The sequence below is a fragment of the Morus notabilis genome, unplaced genomic scaffold, assembly GCF_000414095.1.
Source record: "Morus notabilis unplaced genomic scaffold, ASM41409v2 Scaffold1452, whole genome shotgun sequence".
Classification (NCBI taxonomy): Eukaryota; Viridiplantae; Streptophyta; class Magnoliopsida; order Rosales; family Moraceae; genus Morus; species Morus notabilis.
The window spans coordinates 14,307-31,491 of NW_010360733.1; the positions used below are offsets into that span (position 1 = coordinate 14,307).

A 17,185-nucleotide genomic window follows, 5' to 3' on the forward strand; every position below is an offset into this window, starting at 1 on the left:
AATTTATAAATTAAACGGACTTATATTTGAAAAGAGAAATATTATTGAGTGATTTAATAGAGAGAAAAAGAACCTCATAATATCAACAAATATGAAAATTTCGTTATTTAATTTTAAAATTTAAATTTTATTATAATAAAAAAATTTAAAAAATAACCGCATTTAATTTTTTTATTATAATAAAAAATTCATAAATCGAGTCACCAATTAAACTCCCGACGTTTCTTCAAATTTCTACAGCCTTCAGCTATGCTACAAATTGTTTCATCTCCACCGGAAAAATCTGCAATCGTTACCTCGCCCAACTCCGGGACGTCACGACGTTGGTGCTGTGGAGAACCGGAAGTCGAATCTGCATCATCGATTCCAAGCGATCACTAGGGCACGACGTCTTCACGGTGAGAAGAGAGAGTCAAATGCAAAGAGAGAAGGACGTTGGAGATCGGAGATCTAAGGAGAAAATCAACTGAGATCGGAGATCCAAGGAGAACACCGGAGATCCGGAGACATCAGGCGTCGGAGAAACAGGATCTGGTCACGTGCTACGTCTCCGGCGAGCTGCGAGATCCAACACCGATCTCGTCTCTGAAGCTTCGCAGCGAACAGTGGAGATCTAAAAGGGAGGATCTGAGCGTCTCCGGAATTGTGAGAGAGACTCCGACGGAGGCCGAGGCGGAGGCGGATAGAGAGAGAGGAGAGAAAGCTCGTCGTTCGTGAGATCCCATGCGAACGAGAACGATGACGGCATGAAAACGGGCTTCCCACGCAATGGCGACGGCTTTTCTAGCCACGACGACGGCGGAAAGAATGGTCCGAGAGAGGGGAGGAGAAAGAGAGTGCGGCGGCGATGAGAAGAGAGAAATGTTAAGAGTGAATTTAGAGAAAGTCTATGGCAAGGGTCCTTGCTTTTTCCCACTTGTAGAGTACCAAATTGATTAGCCAAATTGATTTGCGTTTAACGGTTCAGTTTAAAAGAGATACACCAGATAATAATGATTTAGATTACACCTGATTAGCTAAAACAAAAACGAAAACCCTAAAAAAAAAAAAAAAAAATCGTTTCTTCTTTAAGCCAACTGCGTCTATGACCAAATGCCGGCAAACTCCTCCACCACCTCCGGCAATTCTTCGTACTCCTCCTTTGATGGCGACACGAGCCAGCTCTCCCCCACGGCCACGCGATATAGCTTGTCGCCCAAGACGACACAATCTCCTCCCCACCGCGCATCTCTCCACGGCGGCCAAACGTCTCTGCCCCACCAGCGCATAACGTTGCCCAGCTTCCTCAAAGGATCACGAGAGGTCGATGGAATTGTGAGACGGCGGGATCGGGAAATCAAGAAAAACACAGTGCTCTTTCAACTCCTTAAACCAAAAAAAAAAAATGCAGGGCACTACTCTCTCTCAAACTTGCCTCCAATCTTCACAAGAAATTTCTTGAATGCCACAACCACAAGCATGTCGTCGCTCTTACTTTCTCATTCTCAAAAGCCTTTCGCTTCTGATATAGCAAAGCATTCCAATTTTTTCATCATATAATGAACTTCTGCATCACACTTTAACTCATCAGTTTTTTCTTTTTCACTTCAATTATATGAGAATGAAATGTGTTATGAGTAGCCCAAACTCAAACTCTCTCAGACCCACTTACATCGCACATTCATGGCGGACACACAACACTCTCTCTGACGGCGAGGTGAAGTCCGTTGTCGGGGAGCGAAGAAGGACTCGTCGTTGGCATGGTGGCACGACGGGTGGTGCACAGGGGGACCGCATGCGACGGTGAGGCGTTGTATCAGCCAGGGAAAAGAAAAGGAATTTTGGGGTTTATAAAATGTTGAATATGATGTGTGAGGTTCTATTTTAAGTCAGTACTCCTTCACCTTTTTCTACCGTGTAAGACTTGAATCCAAGGGTTTTAAGTTATACTCTACTGGTAGGGAAAAATAGACATGCCCAAGAGAAAAATGAAGGAAATTAATTAATAAGTTAACAGTAACAAAGAATAAAAATAAAAAAGAAAACTCATCAAATCCTTTTCCTTCTTGTTCGGGTTCCCCGTCAGTCAACTCCTGTTAATAACACGTTGATGTGTAAAACTTGGGCGACGTGTCAATATTTGATTGAGAGACAACAAATGAGAGAACTTAAATGTAGGGCTTTAAGAAATCGAACCCGACGAACCCGGCCGAGCCAAGCCGACCCTACTCAAAAATCACGAGTTTTTAATTTTTTATTTAATTTTCGGTTTTAATTATGCCTAACCCGCACTGCGCGGGTAGGGGCGTAGGGCTTTAAGAAATCGAACCCGACGAACCCGGCCGAGCCAAGCCGACCCTACTCAAAAATCACGAGTTTTTAATTTTTTATTTAATTTTCGGTTTTAATTATGCCTAACCCGCACTGCGCGGGTAGGGGCGCGGGGTGGGGTTACATGAACCTGAGGTAACCCTGCCCGACCGAATATGTTCAAAGTAGGTAAAACAATGTCCAACACTTCAAATTCTTACTTTCATAAGTTTGTGGACTTTATGCATTTAAACTGTTAACTTATTTATGTTTTGGATTCACGATTTGTGTAAAAAATCCTTGTATGATATAGTTGTTGAATTAGGACATTCTTTATTTATATTGGAAGTGTTTGATTTCAAAGTGAGTATTTTAATTGTTCACCTTGCATTTAGACCCCCTCTTGAAAGAAAGACATGTTCTGTTTGATAATGATTTCTTCTGTAACATGCACAGATTAATTGACTAAAAAGTGATCATGTAGTCCTTGAGATCACTCTTGCTTTATGCATATTGTGATAATTGGAACAAGCACAATTTTATTGCGTAATTATTTACTACAATAGTATTTGCATATATCATTTATTGCTCATTTACTACAATAGTATTTTATCATTTATTTGCATATAAGAGCCTATTAGATTAAAATTGATGAAGTCATAGATTAAAATTGGTTTTCACCAACCCGAGTAACTCGAGTAACCCGACCCTACCCGAGGTCACCCGAAAAGTTACGGGTTTGTAGACTTAAGAGAGTGTCGCGGCCCAAAATTTTCTCAACCCGCACTGATCGGGTAGGCTCAATTTTTCGGCTCAACCCTACCCTACCCAGCCGATTTACACCCCTACTTAAATGAGATAATAGATCTCAACTTGTTGAAGGGGTAGTCTAAGAGCACATTTAGTACGGGGTTTTTAAAATTTAGAGCCATGATTTTAATTTAAATTAGTGTTTATTTATAAAAAGTAAAAAGTGGTTTTGATTTGACTCACTTAAAATTAATATTTGATTTAAATAATTTTAATTTAAGATTTGAATCATGATGTGATGTTTTAAACTATGAATCTTTCCTGATTCTAAAACCACCTTCTTGGTTTTAGGTGGTTTAAATTCCTGATTTTGTTATAGTTTCAGAATTATGATTTGAGCCAAAAATCATGAATCAATGTTCTAGTTCCAAAATCAAAACTAAAATCACCATGATTTGAACCATCATATCAAACGAAGTCGATTTTTCAAATCTAAAATTTTTTTATTTTCTAATTTTTAAATGTTTAAAAATATTTTTAGAATTTTTAGAATTTTTTAGTTTTTGTTTATTTAATGAGAATGATATATTTGACCTTTTATGTCTTAAAAAGGATTTCAGGGTAAAAAAATGATTTCTTCGTCAAGATATCAATTCAATATTATTAAAAAATATGGATACTAAAAAGATAATTACTCTATAACACATGATACTAATATGAAATTTTCTCATTTATTCTAAAAAAAATCAAATCTAAAAATTCTAACTAACTCATGCAATTCAAATTTCAAAAAACTAGTTATTTTGTTGAGAAAAAAAACAGACTTTTCAGAAAGCATTTCTAATGTAAAACTATAATTGATATGCCAATTACAAATTTAGCATTTGAGTGCAAAAAACACTGCAATACAATGCTATTTGTCGTGTCAAATTTTTTACATGCTATACTTTGTGATGATTTCCCACCAAATATAGCATATGCGAAATTTAACATTTGATTACTATTAGTTGAAATATTTATTTTTTCATGTAATCATAACAATTTTTACATTTTCTAATTATTTTAAAAACAAAAATTTACTTTTATAACTTTTAAAACTTGATGATTGATAATTTTTCTGATGTTTTTTCTTTTTAGGAACATCAGTTTTATCTATTTATCAGCTGTCGGGTTTGTATTATTTTTTTAATATAATTTTTAACTTTTGATTAGACGACTGATAAATAAAAAACACTAGTATTCTAAAAAAGAAGAAACATAAAAGAAAGATTATGAAAAATAATAAATAATATTATGTATTGAAATAAAAATAAACATAAAATATTATATCACATTTTTAATATTAAATATACAAATGTTAACATTTACATTAGAGATTATATCAAATTATCAATATATACGGGGGGCTCAAGAGAAATCAGAAAAGACACATCTCACGTAACTGGAATCCAGATTCCAAACTCACCTTCATATTAAAATAAGGGAGGAAAAAGGGGGACAACGTCAGCAACTTCAACTTGAGTACTTGACATTGACATTACTATTCAACCAGAAAAATAAAAAGAAAAACATATTTTATCAACTTTATTTTTCTCTGAGTTCTGAGTACATTTTTCTAAAGAAAAATATTAATTTGATCAAAATTATATAAAAACAAATAAAATACAATACTAATAAAATCTAATAATTTAAAATTAAACCCTCGCGGTAAAATATTTTTAATGCTTTATTGTAAAAAATTTTGTGAAAGAGGAGGATCTTTTTTTTCTAAAACTGAGAGAAATAAAACTTTTGATTAGAGCAAAGTCAAATAGTAAATAAACAATTAACATGAAAAAAAGACCTAATTAACACACAACACAACAGAACAGAAGAAAAAGCTCCCCAACCCGCCTTTTATTTTATATCCTCCGACCCCTTTTCTCATTCTCTCTCTTCCTTCGTCGAACAATTGGAGGGCACAACACAAATTCGAAGAACAGAGAAGAAATCAATCAATTCAAACCAAATCCATTCCAAGAAGCCAAGTAAATCTCCGACGAGGAACGATGTCTCTCCGACCGAGTAGCCGGACCGAGGCCCGCAAGAAGTCGTACAAGACCGGCGTCGACGCCGACGAGGCTCGCCGGAGGAGAGAGGACAATCTGTTCGAGATCAGGAAGAACAAGCGCGAAGATAATCTCCAGAAGAAGAGGAGAGACGGCCTCAATCTCTCCCAGCAGCAGTTGCTCGATGGCGTTCAGAATGCAGCTTTTGTCGAGAAAAGGGTACTTCCTAAAATAAAAATTGTTTCATTCATGTTTTAATTATATATGAATCGGTGTAATTGGTTTTGGATTTCGCTTTCTCACTCGAGTTTTCGTCCATCTGGAAGGGAATTGGAATTATTAATCGTGGATTTTCGTTGTTTACCAAGCGAAATGATTTTTTTTTCCCGAGAAAATACAGAAGAGGGGTTTAGGATGTAAATTCTGTTTCCACATATCTCTGCGGGTTTAATTTGTGGGTTTTATTCCCGGAGGGATCTTTTTGATCATTTTTGCTGTTGAAGTTAAGAGAATTTTAAAATTGAGTGAGGTAAAATTTACTAGTTGGTACCAGATTGTGAGATTGAAGGACAAATGATTAATGGATCTGGTGTGTTGGATATTTCGGTGGATTAAGATTATGATTTTCTGATTATCTTTGGATTTGTTAGTTTTCGAATTGTATTTTAAGAGTACTTTGAGCGTGTAATTACTTGGAAGCAGTTTTTCTTGCGTGGTTGGTTTTGTTTCTTTGATGCGAAGAACAATAGCGGGTGATATAATGAAGTTTAGATTTTAGCAGGACGTTATGAATGATCCCTCACAAACCCAAGCACTTTAGCTCTTGGATGGTGGTCCCTTTTTGGGTGCTAATGCTCTTGTAATTGTAGGTTTCATTTCCATTTTATAAATACGGAAAGTGAACAAAAACATCCATTAATGTTGGCTTTTACATTTTCTCGTCTTTTGATCGATGTATTATATGTTCAATGTTTAATCAATGTTTTCTTGGCAGTTGGAGAGCATTCCAGCTATGGTGCATGGGGTATGGTCTGACGATCCCGCCGCACAATTGGAGGCAACTACTCAGTTTAGAAAGCTACTATCAATTGGTAAGAAAGCAATTTATAATTTCTGTAATCGGAGTATGTGGAGAATATCCCCTTTGTCTTAACTTTTGCTTTGTATTTTATGTAGAGCGCAGCCCTCCAATTGATGAGGTTATTAAAGCAGGTGTAGTCCCTCGATTTGTTGAGTTCCTTGCACGGCAGGACCAGCCCCAATTGCAAGTAGGAAGTGTTGTTGCTTATGTTTTGTTTTTCTTACTTTACTCCTGTTCAAGTCAGATTAACTTTGAAGGGTACAATTAATTTCTAGGCCTTACACTATCTTAATTACAGTTTGAGGCTGCATGGGCTTTGACCAATGTTGCTTCTGGAACATCGGAGCATACACGAGTTGTTATTGATCAGGGTGCCGTCCCAATGTTTGTGCAACTTCTTAGCTCTGCCAGTGATGATGTCAGAGAGCAGGTTTTTGCCTGCCACTCCCCCTTTATTGATAGCTCTTGTGTCTTGTCTGATATAGAGCATCGTGACTAAATTTTTTCGACGTTCTAAATATTTATGTAGGGTGTGTATCCAAATATGTTTGTCTTGTAAATATTTGCTTCTTCTAGTTTAAGTTTTACTGCTTATTTTTATTATCCAAAGCTCTTTGCAAATGAAGTTCTTGTAAGTGGTAATTAAAAAGTAACCTGATGGTTACAGCTTCATTACTTTGCTCCCAATACATTTCAGTTTTTCATTTTCTTCGTGTCCTATGATTCTTACTTTCTTTTGATCCTCAAATTCCCATGGACAGGCGGTATGGGCTTTAGGTAATGTTGCTGGTGACTCACCAAGCTGTAGGGATCTTGTTCTTAGTCATGGTGCGCTCATACCTTTACTAACTCAGCTAAATGAGCATTCAAAGTTATCCATGCTGAGGAATGCTACATGGACTTTATCTAACTTCTGTCGGGGAAAGCCTCCAACTGCATTTGAACAGGTAGAGTCATGGCATATTTTAATTTTTAGTTAGAAACTTGAAGTGGCAGTGCTGTGTGTACTAAATGGTGGGTCGTATCATTCCCAAGTCTAATGTGGTCGATAGTCTATCATGGTAGTGTAACTTGCCTGAAAAATTCTTATCTTCTTGCTTTGACTCAGGTTAAGCCAGCCTTGCCAGTTCTTCGGCAACTTATTTTCCTGAATGATGAAGAAGTTTTGACAGATGCTTGCTGGGCCCTTTCTTATCTTTCAGATGGCCCAAATGACAAAATTCAGGCTGTGATTGAATCAGGCGTTTGTCCACGACTCGTGGAACTTCTGACGTAAGTTGCTTTACGTATAAACTTCTCAGAGTGATACTGAAATTCAGCACCCTTTGCTTTATTTCATTAAAACGTTTTTGCTTAGCATATTCTTATTTTGACAACAATGTAGTTTAGCATATTTTTCTTTTTGACAATCAGTGGGAACCAAATAAAGGGGGAATAGATTGTCGAAATATATACCATAATGTAATGTGATTGTGTTTTTATATGCTTGTCGGTGTTTCTTCTTAGTTTCGAGATTTGATATGGACTAAATTTCATTTTTTTTTTTGGTGTGCAAGGCATCCGTCCCCTACTGTTCTTGTTCCTGCTCTTAGGACAGTTGGCAACATTGTCACTGGTGATGATGCTCAGACTCAGGTATTAGCCACAATCTGTTAATGCTATCGAGTTTCTTACTTCAGTCTTTTTCCGTGCTAGGTCATATTTTTTATTTTCATTCACAACAAATGTTGTAATTTACACTGGGGAGCCCATCATGACTTACAGTATTCTGTTTATCCGATTCAAAATTTTGTGCATGTATGATCAGTCCAGTTTATTCGGGAAACAAGTGCATTTTTTTAGTGCACGTTTTTGTAAAGTTGATGCAGAAAAGCACTTACCTGTCCTTCCTTTTGTGTTTGGATTACTAACAGACTGCTAGTAGATACTTTAATTTAACTCTTTTGTAGTTAACTCCTTGTTTTGAGTAGGAGACCATATGAACTCACCTTTCCCTCCTCTTTTCTCTACCATTTGTCTGTGTCTTATGCTTGTGGTTGCCCCTCAAATAGAGCAGCATAGTAACCTGCGCTGCATTTTCCAGTTTGCAATAGACAACCAGGTCCTCCCTTGCCTCTTTCAACTTCTTACGCAAAATCACAAAAAGAGCATAAAGAAGGAAGCTTGTTGGACGATCTCAAATATCACAGCTGGAAATAAAGCTCAAATACAGGTATAAATCCTCTCGCAAGTCATATTTATCTGTTAAAGCGTTTAACTTGCATGAATAAGAATGATGAGGTCTAACGAATCCATAATACTAGAATCCTTTTGTTTCTAAAGCATGCTTTGTGCTGGTCAATCATATTTTGTCCAAAATGATGTCTTCTAATGTAAAGGGTCAAAATTATTACTCTCTCCATCGGCTATCCATCGATAACAGGGTATATGGTCAGACCCTGTATGAGGACTATCGATGTTCAATAGATAGCAGACCTTCCCTCTTTGAGGAAAACGAGAGGCTTTTGTAGTAAAAAATGGATTTTCTAACTTTAAAAGTTTTGCTTTTGGCTTCAAATTTACACCATTTCATGCAGAGAAGTTGTTTGTCTCTTTAAAGAAAATTTTATACTTTGCGTTGCCCTTTTTCTGAGTGGTAATATAGTGTTGGAAAATTCTGGTGGATTTTCCTTTTTAACGTGTATTAATATCTCCTTCATATGACCTTTGTTTTTTCTTTGCTTTAACTCGTGGGATGGTGGATATTGGAGCGATTTCAAGGCGTCAATTTTGATTGTATATGGCCTAATTATTTAATTGAGTCTTGAGGTTGATGCCACTTTATAATCTGCTTGTAAGCATTATCTACTGAGTTCACTTTCGCAGGCTCTAATTGTTGCCAATATCATTCAACCGCTTTTTTGATTGTTTATGGCCTAATTAATTAGTTGGGTTATGGGTATTGAGGTTGATGGCTCTTTATATTCTTTTTGTAACCATTATCTACTGAATTCACTTTCGCAGGCTGTAATTGATGCCAATATCATTCAGCCACTTGTACATCTTCTCCAACACGCGGAGTTTGAAATAAAAAAGGAGGCTGCATGGGCCATCTCAAATGCCACTTCGGGTGGTTCTCATGAACAAATCCAGTATGCTTAACCTCTGCTTTCTTCTTAGCTTACACTTGTGCATTTCTAATTAAACGACAAAAAAGAAAAGAATAATTTGGGGCAAGTTCTGTTGTCCTTTTTGTGTTCATTAATTTGCGCTTAGTTCTGTTGCCCTTTTTGTGTTCATTCAGTCGGTTATATTCCATTTACACATATCAAGAACTTTAACTCCTGAGTAAGTCTATTTTAAGCAATTTTTATTGTTGACACCTGAAATTGATGGATTACTGTCTAGTCGATGGTGAATACATCTTGCAACGCCAATTATTTTAATGCAATTTAGTGTTTACTTTATTGTGCAACATAATGCCTTATCACAGCCTTGCACTTACATGAACATGCACTTTCAGATTCCTGGTTACCCAAGGTTGCATTGCGCCACTCTGTGATCTTCTAGCTTGTCCAGATCCAAGGATTATAACAGTCTGCCTTGAGGGTCTTGAAAACATTCTCAAGGTGGGTGAGGCTGACAAAGAAATGGGACTGAACGGCGGAATCAATCTTTACGCACAGCAGATCGATGAATGTGACGGACTGGATAAGATTGAGAGTCTTCAGAACCATGACAATAATGAGATTTATGAGAAGGCCGTGAAGATCTTGGAGAGATATTGGACTGAAGAAGATGATGATGAGAACCTCCCAGTTTTCGCTGGAGGCCAGCCTACCCTTCCTCCCGGCGGCTTCAAGTTTGGGTAATAATAGTACAATTGCAGCTGTCTCCCCTGCTTTCGACCATCGTTTTTTGTTTTTGTTTTTCTTTTAGTTTCCCTCTTTTCCGGGACGAATTCTTTAAAACTTCAATTACATTTTTCATTGTCAGAAGCCAGGGTTTTTAGTATGGCACATGGGCTCTTTTATGAATTTGTTATGTTGGAAGTCTGGAAATTTTTTGCTTCCTATATTGTTTTCCCTCTCTTTAAAATTTACACACTGGAATAGGAATCCTATTGCCTTTATGTCTAAGAGGGCGACTGTCTGTCGTTTGATATGTCTATTCTTGTTTTTCCACTTTATTTGGTTGGTCGTTCTTGTTTCTTAAATATTGGCTTTTGACTGAGAGTAGGAAAAAGAAAAAGGAAAATGGTTGCTTCATATTGCTGCCAATGTTCTGGAAATGTTGGAGAACATTGACCAATGTTATGAGTAGTTGTTGTGCGAGAAAGCTCTCGAACGAGAGTGAGAATTTAGATGTGTTGGATTATAATCTTTGCCGATGATAATGGTTCCAAATTGGCCAAGTTTAGATTTCTAAATTGTTTGCCATTCCCATTTTCCTTTTTCTTTCCGCTTTATTTTTAGGTAATCTTGATAAATATCTCTTGAAAGTGCATGGGTCAGGATTTTTACTATTTACTCTTAATTCTTAGCTTTTTTAGTCAAATAATTACATTAACAAAATGGTATTTATTAAGAGTAAGGGATAAATGTTCAGATTCATGCATTTTTAAAGGATAAATTCTCCATTTTTTCTTTATTTTTTATAAGATCTAAGTGAGGAAAATATATTATGAAGTATAGCCGTAATATTATGATAGTCAATCCATCGAATTATCATTAAATGAGTGATTATTTTTTGATGAAACTCCCAAATCTTCCATCTATAACGAAATTCTTGCTTTGCTTTTGGTTTAAAGTTAAACTATGAAGTATCCAATGTTTATCTATTTGTCCGCGTTGTGGTGAGGAGGTTGAGGACACTACTCATGCTATGTGGCCTTGTGCGGGCAGTAAGAGGAGTGTGGGAGGGGAGTGTGTTATGGGACTTCCTTAGGAAGTTGAAGGGAGGTCCTTTCTCCTCTCTCTGCTTATTTGTCACCGAAGAAGGCAAGAAGGATGTCATAGAACTATTCTGCGTGATTTGTTGGAGTATTTGGTGTGCCCGAAATGCTCTGGTATACAATGGCAGACTTACTACTGCTATTGTGGTAATTGAACGGGCAGGACGGGTATTTGAAGACTAGAGTGGCTGTCGGAAGTTGGACTCGCCTCTACCAAATAGATCCGTGTGGCATGCTCCTGAAGGTGAGGTGGTTAAAATAAATGTTGATGTTTCAGTATTAAGTTCTGCGGATTATGTTGGTATTGGCATTGTCGCTCGGGATAGGCAGGGTGTTGTTCTAGGTGCTTGCTTTATTCGTATTCCTGGCCGGTTTTCACCCCACGTTGCAGAGTGTATGGCTGTTAGGGAGGGTGCACTTTTCGCCGTCTCTAATGGTTTTTCAGAATGGGTTATTGAGTCCGATGTGATTAATGCAGTTCAAAAGGTTCAGACTCCTTCGGATCGGGCCTCCGAAGCAGGTGTTATTCAAGATATTAGAGCCATCTTTGTTCAAGCTCGTTGTGACTTTGTTTCCTATACATCCCGTGAAAAGGAATAATGTAGCCCACACGTTAGTGTTAGTTGGTCATGTTTTTGTTTCCTCTATTAATTTGTTTTGGCGTCATTATATGCCTTGTTTTATTAATTGCGTTGTAAGAAGTGATTTTATTCGTGCTTAATAAATCCTTTTAAGTTTATCCTCGAAAAAAAAAAAAGTTAAACTATGAAGTAAAAATGAAATTAGTAAAAATGATTATCCGGTCGTTTTATGTAAAAATTGGTTGTTCCCGACCATTCCTCGTCATTCTGTGGTTATTTTGCAAATAAAACTATCTAATGAAATCATTTTACTCCATCTCTGCTTGTAAATCCAAACACCATATTTTATCTTTAAAAAAAAAAGAAAAAAGTCCAAACACCATTTTGAACTTGGCTTCAAGCCACAAGAACAAAATGCTTTGAATTAAAACAGTGATTATTTAGAGAAAAAAAAAAATGCACGCTAAATTCTAAAACAAATTCATATTAAGGTAAGGTCAAGCGATAGTATCTCAGCGTTAGGGCGTAGCGTAGGACAGTGAACCAGCGACGGCCTGTGTCATATTGATCATGCAACTTGAAGACGAGCTTCAAACAATGGAGCCTAACAACAACACAGTAACACACGACGAAGAACAAGAAGACGACGACGACGAACATGGCGTTCTCCTCTATTACAAGTACGCCCAGATCCCGGACCTCAACCATCTCCTTGATTTCTACACCTCCAATTGCAATTCCCTCCGCCTCCTCGGCCGTGTTCGTCTCTCTACTCTCGGCGTCAACGTCACTGTACTCTCTCTCTCTCTCTCTCTCTCTATATATATATATATAATGTTTTTGACTAATAATAGGACTAAAAAGTGAAGATTCTATGGTTTTTAGGGTTCTGCTGATATTTGGGGGATTTTGCTGTTCGATTAGGTTGGTGGGACGCTAAGCTCGTTGAAGAAGCACATTGCTGCGGTTGAGTGGAACAGTTTGTTCCATGGCACCGACTTCAAGATCGCGGCTTCTCCTCGCCCAATGGGCGACAAGGTTGCCAAAGAATGTGGATTCACTTCTCTCTCAATTCGCATTGTGAAGGTGATTCTTGTTTAGATTGTTTTAGTAATTGCCTTTCTTTGAACAGTTAATTTGTTGAATTTTTAATCTTTGTTGTTAGGAATTGGTTACTTTGCACTCTAATCCTCTGCTGACCAGAAATTTCAGATGCTGGGAAGCATCTTTCTGCTCTCGAGTTTCACTCTGTTCTCCAAAAAGCTGGTTGGTTATTGTTAATTTTTGGCCTTTTCATTTTTTGCTACATTATTAGTCAATCGATTTATTTTTAGTAGTTTTGCTATTTACTGAAGCTTCCCATTATAAGCATGTTGAATTATATGTGTGGGATACTCAAAAGAAAATGGGATTTTTATGGTGATGTGCTAACTGCTAATTTAGTGTGTGTGTCACAGGAAAATCTTTAGATGCTAGGGATCCAACAGACAATAAGCAACTTGTTTTGTTAGATGCAAGAAATTTGTACGAGACGAGAATCGGAAAGTTCGATGCTCCAAATGTCAAAACTTTGGATTCAGGAATTAGGCAGTATAGTGATTTGCCCTTGTGGATTGATCATAACTCGGAGAACTTGCGGGGCAAACATGTCCTCATGTAAGTGGTTGTTGTGGACAGTGTCTAAATGTTGTTTTGGGTTGTTATACAGCTTCTATTTCTAATAACATGAGTTGTTGTGACTTGTGAAACAATTTTTCGTGGAATTGCTATCAATTTTTGAAGTCATAATGTCATATAGATCCTGATTTATATTTATAAAAAATGGTCTATATTCTACAGTAAGTTTTGTGTACTTTTGTAGTTTTGAGTATATATGTGTAATGTGTAATGATTGAAAAATGTCAATGTGGTCGTCCTTAGTGCAGGGTATAGTATTCATATTACTAACCTTACTTGGAGTTGTTATTCTCACGTGCTGTTAGTTCTTTAGCTGTACTCCTGATTCCTCAACATATTGAGTTCACGCTTGTATCTTGCCTAATCAGGAGTGTTGAATATGTTGAACATCAGGAAACTGATTATGCAGTGGTTACTTTATCCTCACTATTAATCATCACTGGTGATTTGATTTGGATTGCAGGTATTGCACTGGGGGAATCAGGTGCGAGATGGCATCAGCTTATATAAGGTCAAAAGGGGCTGGTTTTGAGAATGTATTTCAGGTTCGCTTTTGCTAAAAGTTGGCATTTTGTTTTGTGTTGTTGATTTCATTAACATCGTCTCAACATCTCCACATCATTTAAAATTTCACTCTGGAGCCAAGGATTCCGGTTGGGTTGTACAACATATTTTAGTAGCTTGGAAAAACTGGCCTTCAGGAATATCAAGCTATGATGTACCCAAAAAAGATATATATATATATATATATTTGCTTTAGTTTTTCTTTGTTAACTAGAAAGTACGGAGTTCAAGCAGCAAGGTACTTGCTTTCTTATGACAACGGCAATGACCTTTTTTTGTGTGTTAATAATTCTTTGGGTTTATCGCAGTTATTTGGTGGAATACAGCGTTATTTGGAGCAATTTCCTGATGGTGGTTTCTTCAGAGGAAAGAATTTTGTTTTTGACCACCGGTATGAATTTTGTTAGCTTACTAACTTCTCTTACTGCTTAAGTACTTTTTTTTTTTTTGGTCCATCTTATTTTCAGTAATGAAATAAGTAAGTTGCATGTGTAACTGTAGGATATCAGTTGGGAGCTCAGATGCAGATATATTGGGTAGCTGTCTTTTTTGTGGCTTACCCTTTGATGATTATTCTTCGCGCCTCCGGTGCACTTACTGTAGAATGCTTGTTTTGGTTTGTTATAGTTGCCAGGTAAGAGCGTATTTTTATCATCAAATGCTAGCAAGTTTGTTATATTGGTGTGAATTAATGAGATCGAATATCAATTATCATGTTTAAACAATCCAATCTCTTGCTTTACCTGTCTCAACTTCATTATGTTTATTTGTTTCACTTCTCTACTATTCTCTTTAATTTTTCTAATATGTGCCCACAGAAGGAGGGCATTGCATTTGTCTGTGAGCTATGCAAGAAACACCACAAAGATGTTGGGTTGATTTCATCAGTTGAAAATGGCAGATCAGAGGAAGTTTCAGCCTATGCTGAACTCAATACTGATTCCGCAGATGCCAAAATCTCACCTCATGTACCTGAGAAACAGGGTAAGGACTGTATCTGAATTTCTTGATTAATTCTTTGCATGTTCGTGTACCCTGAATAAGTTGACTATTGATGTTGATCGTCTCTTTTCCGTAGCCTGTAGGTTGCACATGTTCTGTCTAGTCTTCTTTAAAATGCGTTTATATATGAATGTATTGAAGTCTCTTTTAAGTATTAAAAATTTTACATGTATAAATTTTGGCCACAAGTAAACAACCTTTTAAGTTCAGTGCATCCTTAACAGTAATTTCTATTAGACTTGTTTTTGGTCGTCTAGTGTATAGGATTCAAATGCTAATATATCCTGTAATCAAATGAGTTGGAAGCTTAGTTACTGACAACCACCACATGCTGCAGATAACAGACATCGACGAAAACTCAGAATCTTATGCTTGCACGGATTTCGACAGAATGTGTCTAGTTTCAAAGGAAGAACTGCGTCATTTGCCAAGAAACTTAAGAACATTGTTGAGCTTGCCTTAATTGACGCGCCTCATGAGTTGCCCTTCATTTATCAACCAAGTGTATCAGAGTCGGATCAAACTTGTGCATCACCTTCACCACTAAAAGGTCCTCCTCCACCGTCGCAGCATTGCAAGAAGAAGTTTGCCTGGTTAGTGTCACCCAATTTCGGCCAAAGTAGCAAAACAGACTGGAAAATTGCAGATTGTCCATTTGATGCTCTCCAATACCAGCAGCAAACTGATGGGTTTGAGGAATCATTGGCGTATGTAAAAGATATGATCTCTCGAGAAGGGCCATTCGACGGGATCTTGGGATTTTCTCAGGGTGCTGCAACGGCTGCCGCAGTGTGTGCTCGACTAGGGACACTTAATGGAAAACTGGAGTTTAGATTTGCAATTTTGTGTTCTGGGTTTGCTCTGAATTTACCGGAGCTTGACGGGGGATTGATCCAGTGCCCCTCACTTCACATTTTTGGGAGTGACGATGGAAAAGACAGGCAGATAGCAAACAAAGCAAGCAGAGAACTGGCTTCATTGTTTGACGATGGTTGCTCTGTCGTAATCCAACATGACTCTGGCCATATAATCCCTACTCGTTCTCCCTATATAGACCAGATCAAAGAATTTCTCCAACGCTTTCTCTAATGGTCTCCAATTCATCTTTGTTTGCATTAGCATTTCTTTAACAAGCACAGAAATAGTTCACCAAAATGACAATTATTTTTATTTATCATTTATAAACAGTTTATCATGCCCAAAGAATTGAATCAAGGGATAACATCCTATTTGTGCACGTGACACATACTATTATCAATATACATGTTATTGAATCTTTACAGATGGATTTCAAGCAAAAAAAGAGAAAAAATCTATACAGATGGATGTTTTGATGGGAAAGAAAATGTTGGGAAGAGCAGCTATTTTTTGGACGTGATCAAGGGGATTTTGCACACTAATAAATGTCCACATCTAACCATAGTTTCTTGACCTACTTCTCATTTATCATAGTAGCGGCATGACGGCGAGAGGACGACTTATTTGGCTCTCACTCCCACTAATCATGGATCGATTCTTGTTATTAGGCTCTCACTCCCACTAATCACGGATCGATTCTTGTTCGCAGCAAGATTGTAACTATGCCTCTCAATGCACCTGCCCAATATGATTTGGGCTTGCTGTGTCTTGCGTTGTGTAGACGTTGGTAGACGAAAACATGGGTCGGGCTTCCTTATCGTCGCACTTATGGTTTTAATATATTCTTCTTAAATGCTGGGTGTGAGGATATTACTATTTTTTTTTAATAATAAGTAAAAAAATATTTAGAAAATGAACATTTTGTGCCTGTTTGGTTTCGTTTTCAAAAACGTTTTTCACGTTTTCCAAGAACAAAAAAATGAAAAATGCTATGAGGGAGCCGTTTGGCAGCATTTCTTGAAAAACAGAAAATGAAAACGTTTTTTTTACTTATTCTTAAAAACTCAGCAAAACTGAAAACGATTGAACATCGTTCTGAGTTTTTAGGGGTTTTTACGGCTTTTTTAGGGTTTTTAGGGCTTTTAGGGGTTTTTAGGGTTGTAGGGGTTTTTAGGGTTTTTAGGTTTTTTTTAGGGTTTATCTAGGATTTATTTAGGGATTTTTAAGGGTTTTAAAGGTTTTTTTAGGGTATTTTTGGGTTTTTTAAGGATTTTAATGGTTTTTTTAAATGTTTATTTAGGGTGTTTTTTTTTAGGATTTTTAGGGTTTTTAGGGTTTTTTCTTAGGATTCTTAGGGTTTTCAATATTTTTTTATGGTTTTTAGGGCATTCTTTTGGGTTTT

At 37.0% G+C, this 17,185-nt stretch overlaps 2 protein-coding genes and 1 long non-coding RNA gene across 6 annotated transcripts in view; 2 read left to right on the plus strand and 1 right to left on the minus strand.

The window, feature by feature from the left end:
• The window catches only part of LOC112091422, a 5,431-nt gene extending 3,644 nt beyond the window's left edge, over nucleotides 1-1,787 (minus strand). For all 4 annotated transcript variants that reach the window (XR_002902127.1, XR_002902130.1, XR_002902129.1 and 1 more), the window contains exons 1-2: nucleotides 1,652-1,787; nucleotides 297-1,546 (exon numbers count right to left, since the gene is read on the minus strand). This is a non-coding gene — a long non-coding RNA (uncharacterized LOC112091422). The remainder of the gene's footprint in view (nucleotides 1-296; nucleotides 1,547-1,651) is intronic.
• Nucleotides 1,788-4,910: 3,123 nt separating this feature from the next.
• Nucleotides 4,911-10,311, plus strand: LOC21390678 (importin subunit alpha-4). The gene is made up of 10 exons (XM_024165074.1): nucleotides 4,911-5,306; nucleotides 6,082-6,178; nucleotides 6,264-6,355; nucleotides 6,467-6,598; nucleotides 6,930-7,115; nucleotides 7,277-7,440; nucleotides 7,725-7,803; nucleotides 8,252-8,380; nucleotides 9,172-9,299; nucleotides 9,671-10,311. The coding sequence occupies exons 1-10, from the start codon at nucleotides 5,088-5,090 to the stop codon at nucleotides 10,017-10,019; spliced, it is 1,575 nt and encodes a 524-aa protein (XP_024020842.1). The 5' UTR covers nucleotides 4,911-5,087; the 3' UTR covers nucleotides 10,020-10,311.
• A 1,799-nt stretch (nucleotides 10,312-12,110) lies between these two features.
• LOC21390679 (rhodanese-like domain-containing protein 6) lies at nucleotides 12,111-16,160 on the plus strand. Its single transcript, XM_024165064.1, is given in 10 exon segments — nucleotides 12,111-12,474; nucleotides 12,607-12,768; nucleotides 12,848-12,879; nucleotides 12,881-12,948; nucleotides 13,152-13,338; nucleotides 13,823-13,904; nucleotides 14,232-14,314; nucleotides 14,425-14,557; nucleotides 14,742-14,907; nucleotides 15,263-16,160. Coding segments are annotated over 10 exon segments (1,887 nt in total). The 5' UTR covers nucleotides 12,111-12,252; the 3' UTR covers nucleotides 16,015-16,160.
• Nucleotides 16,161-17,185: the final 1,025 nt, after the last annotated feature.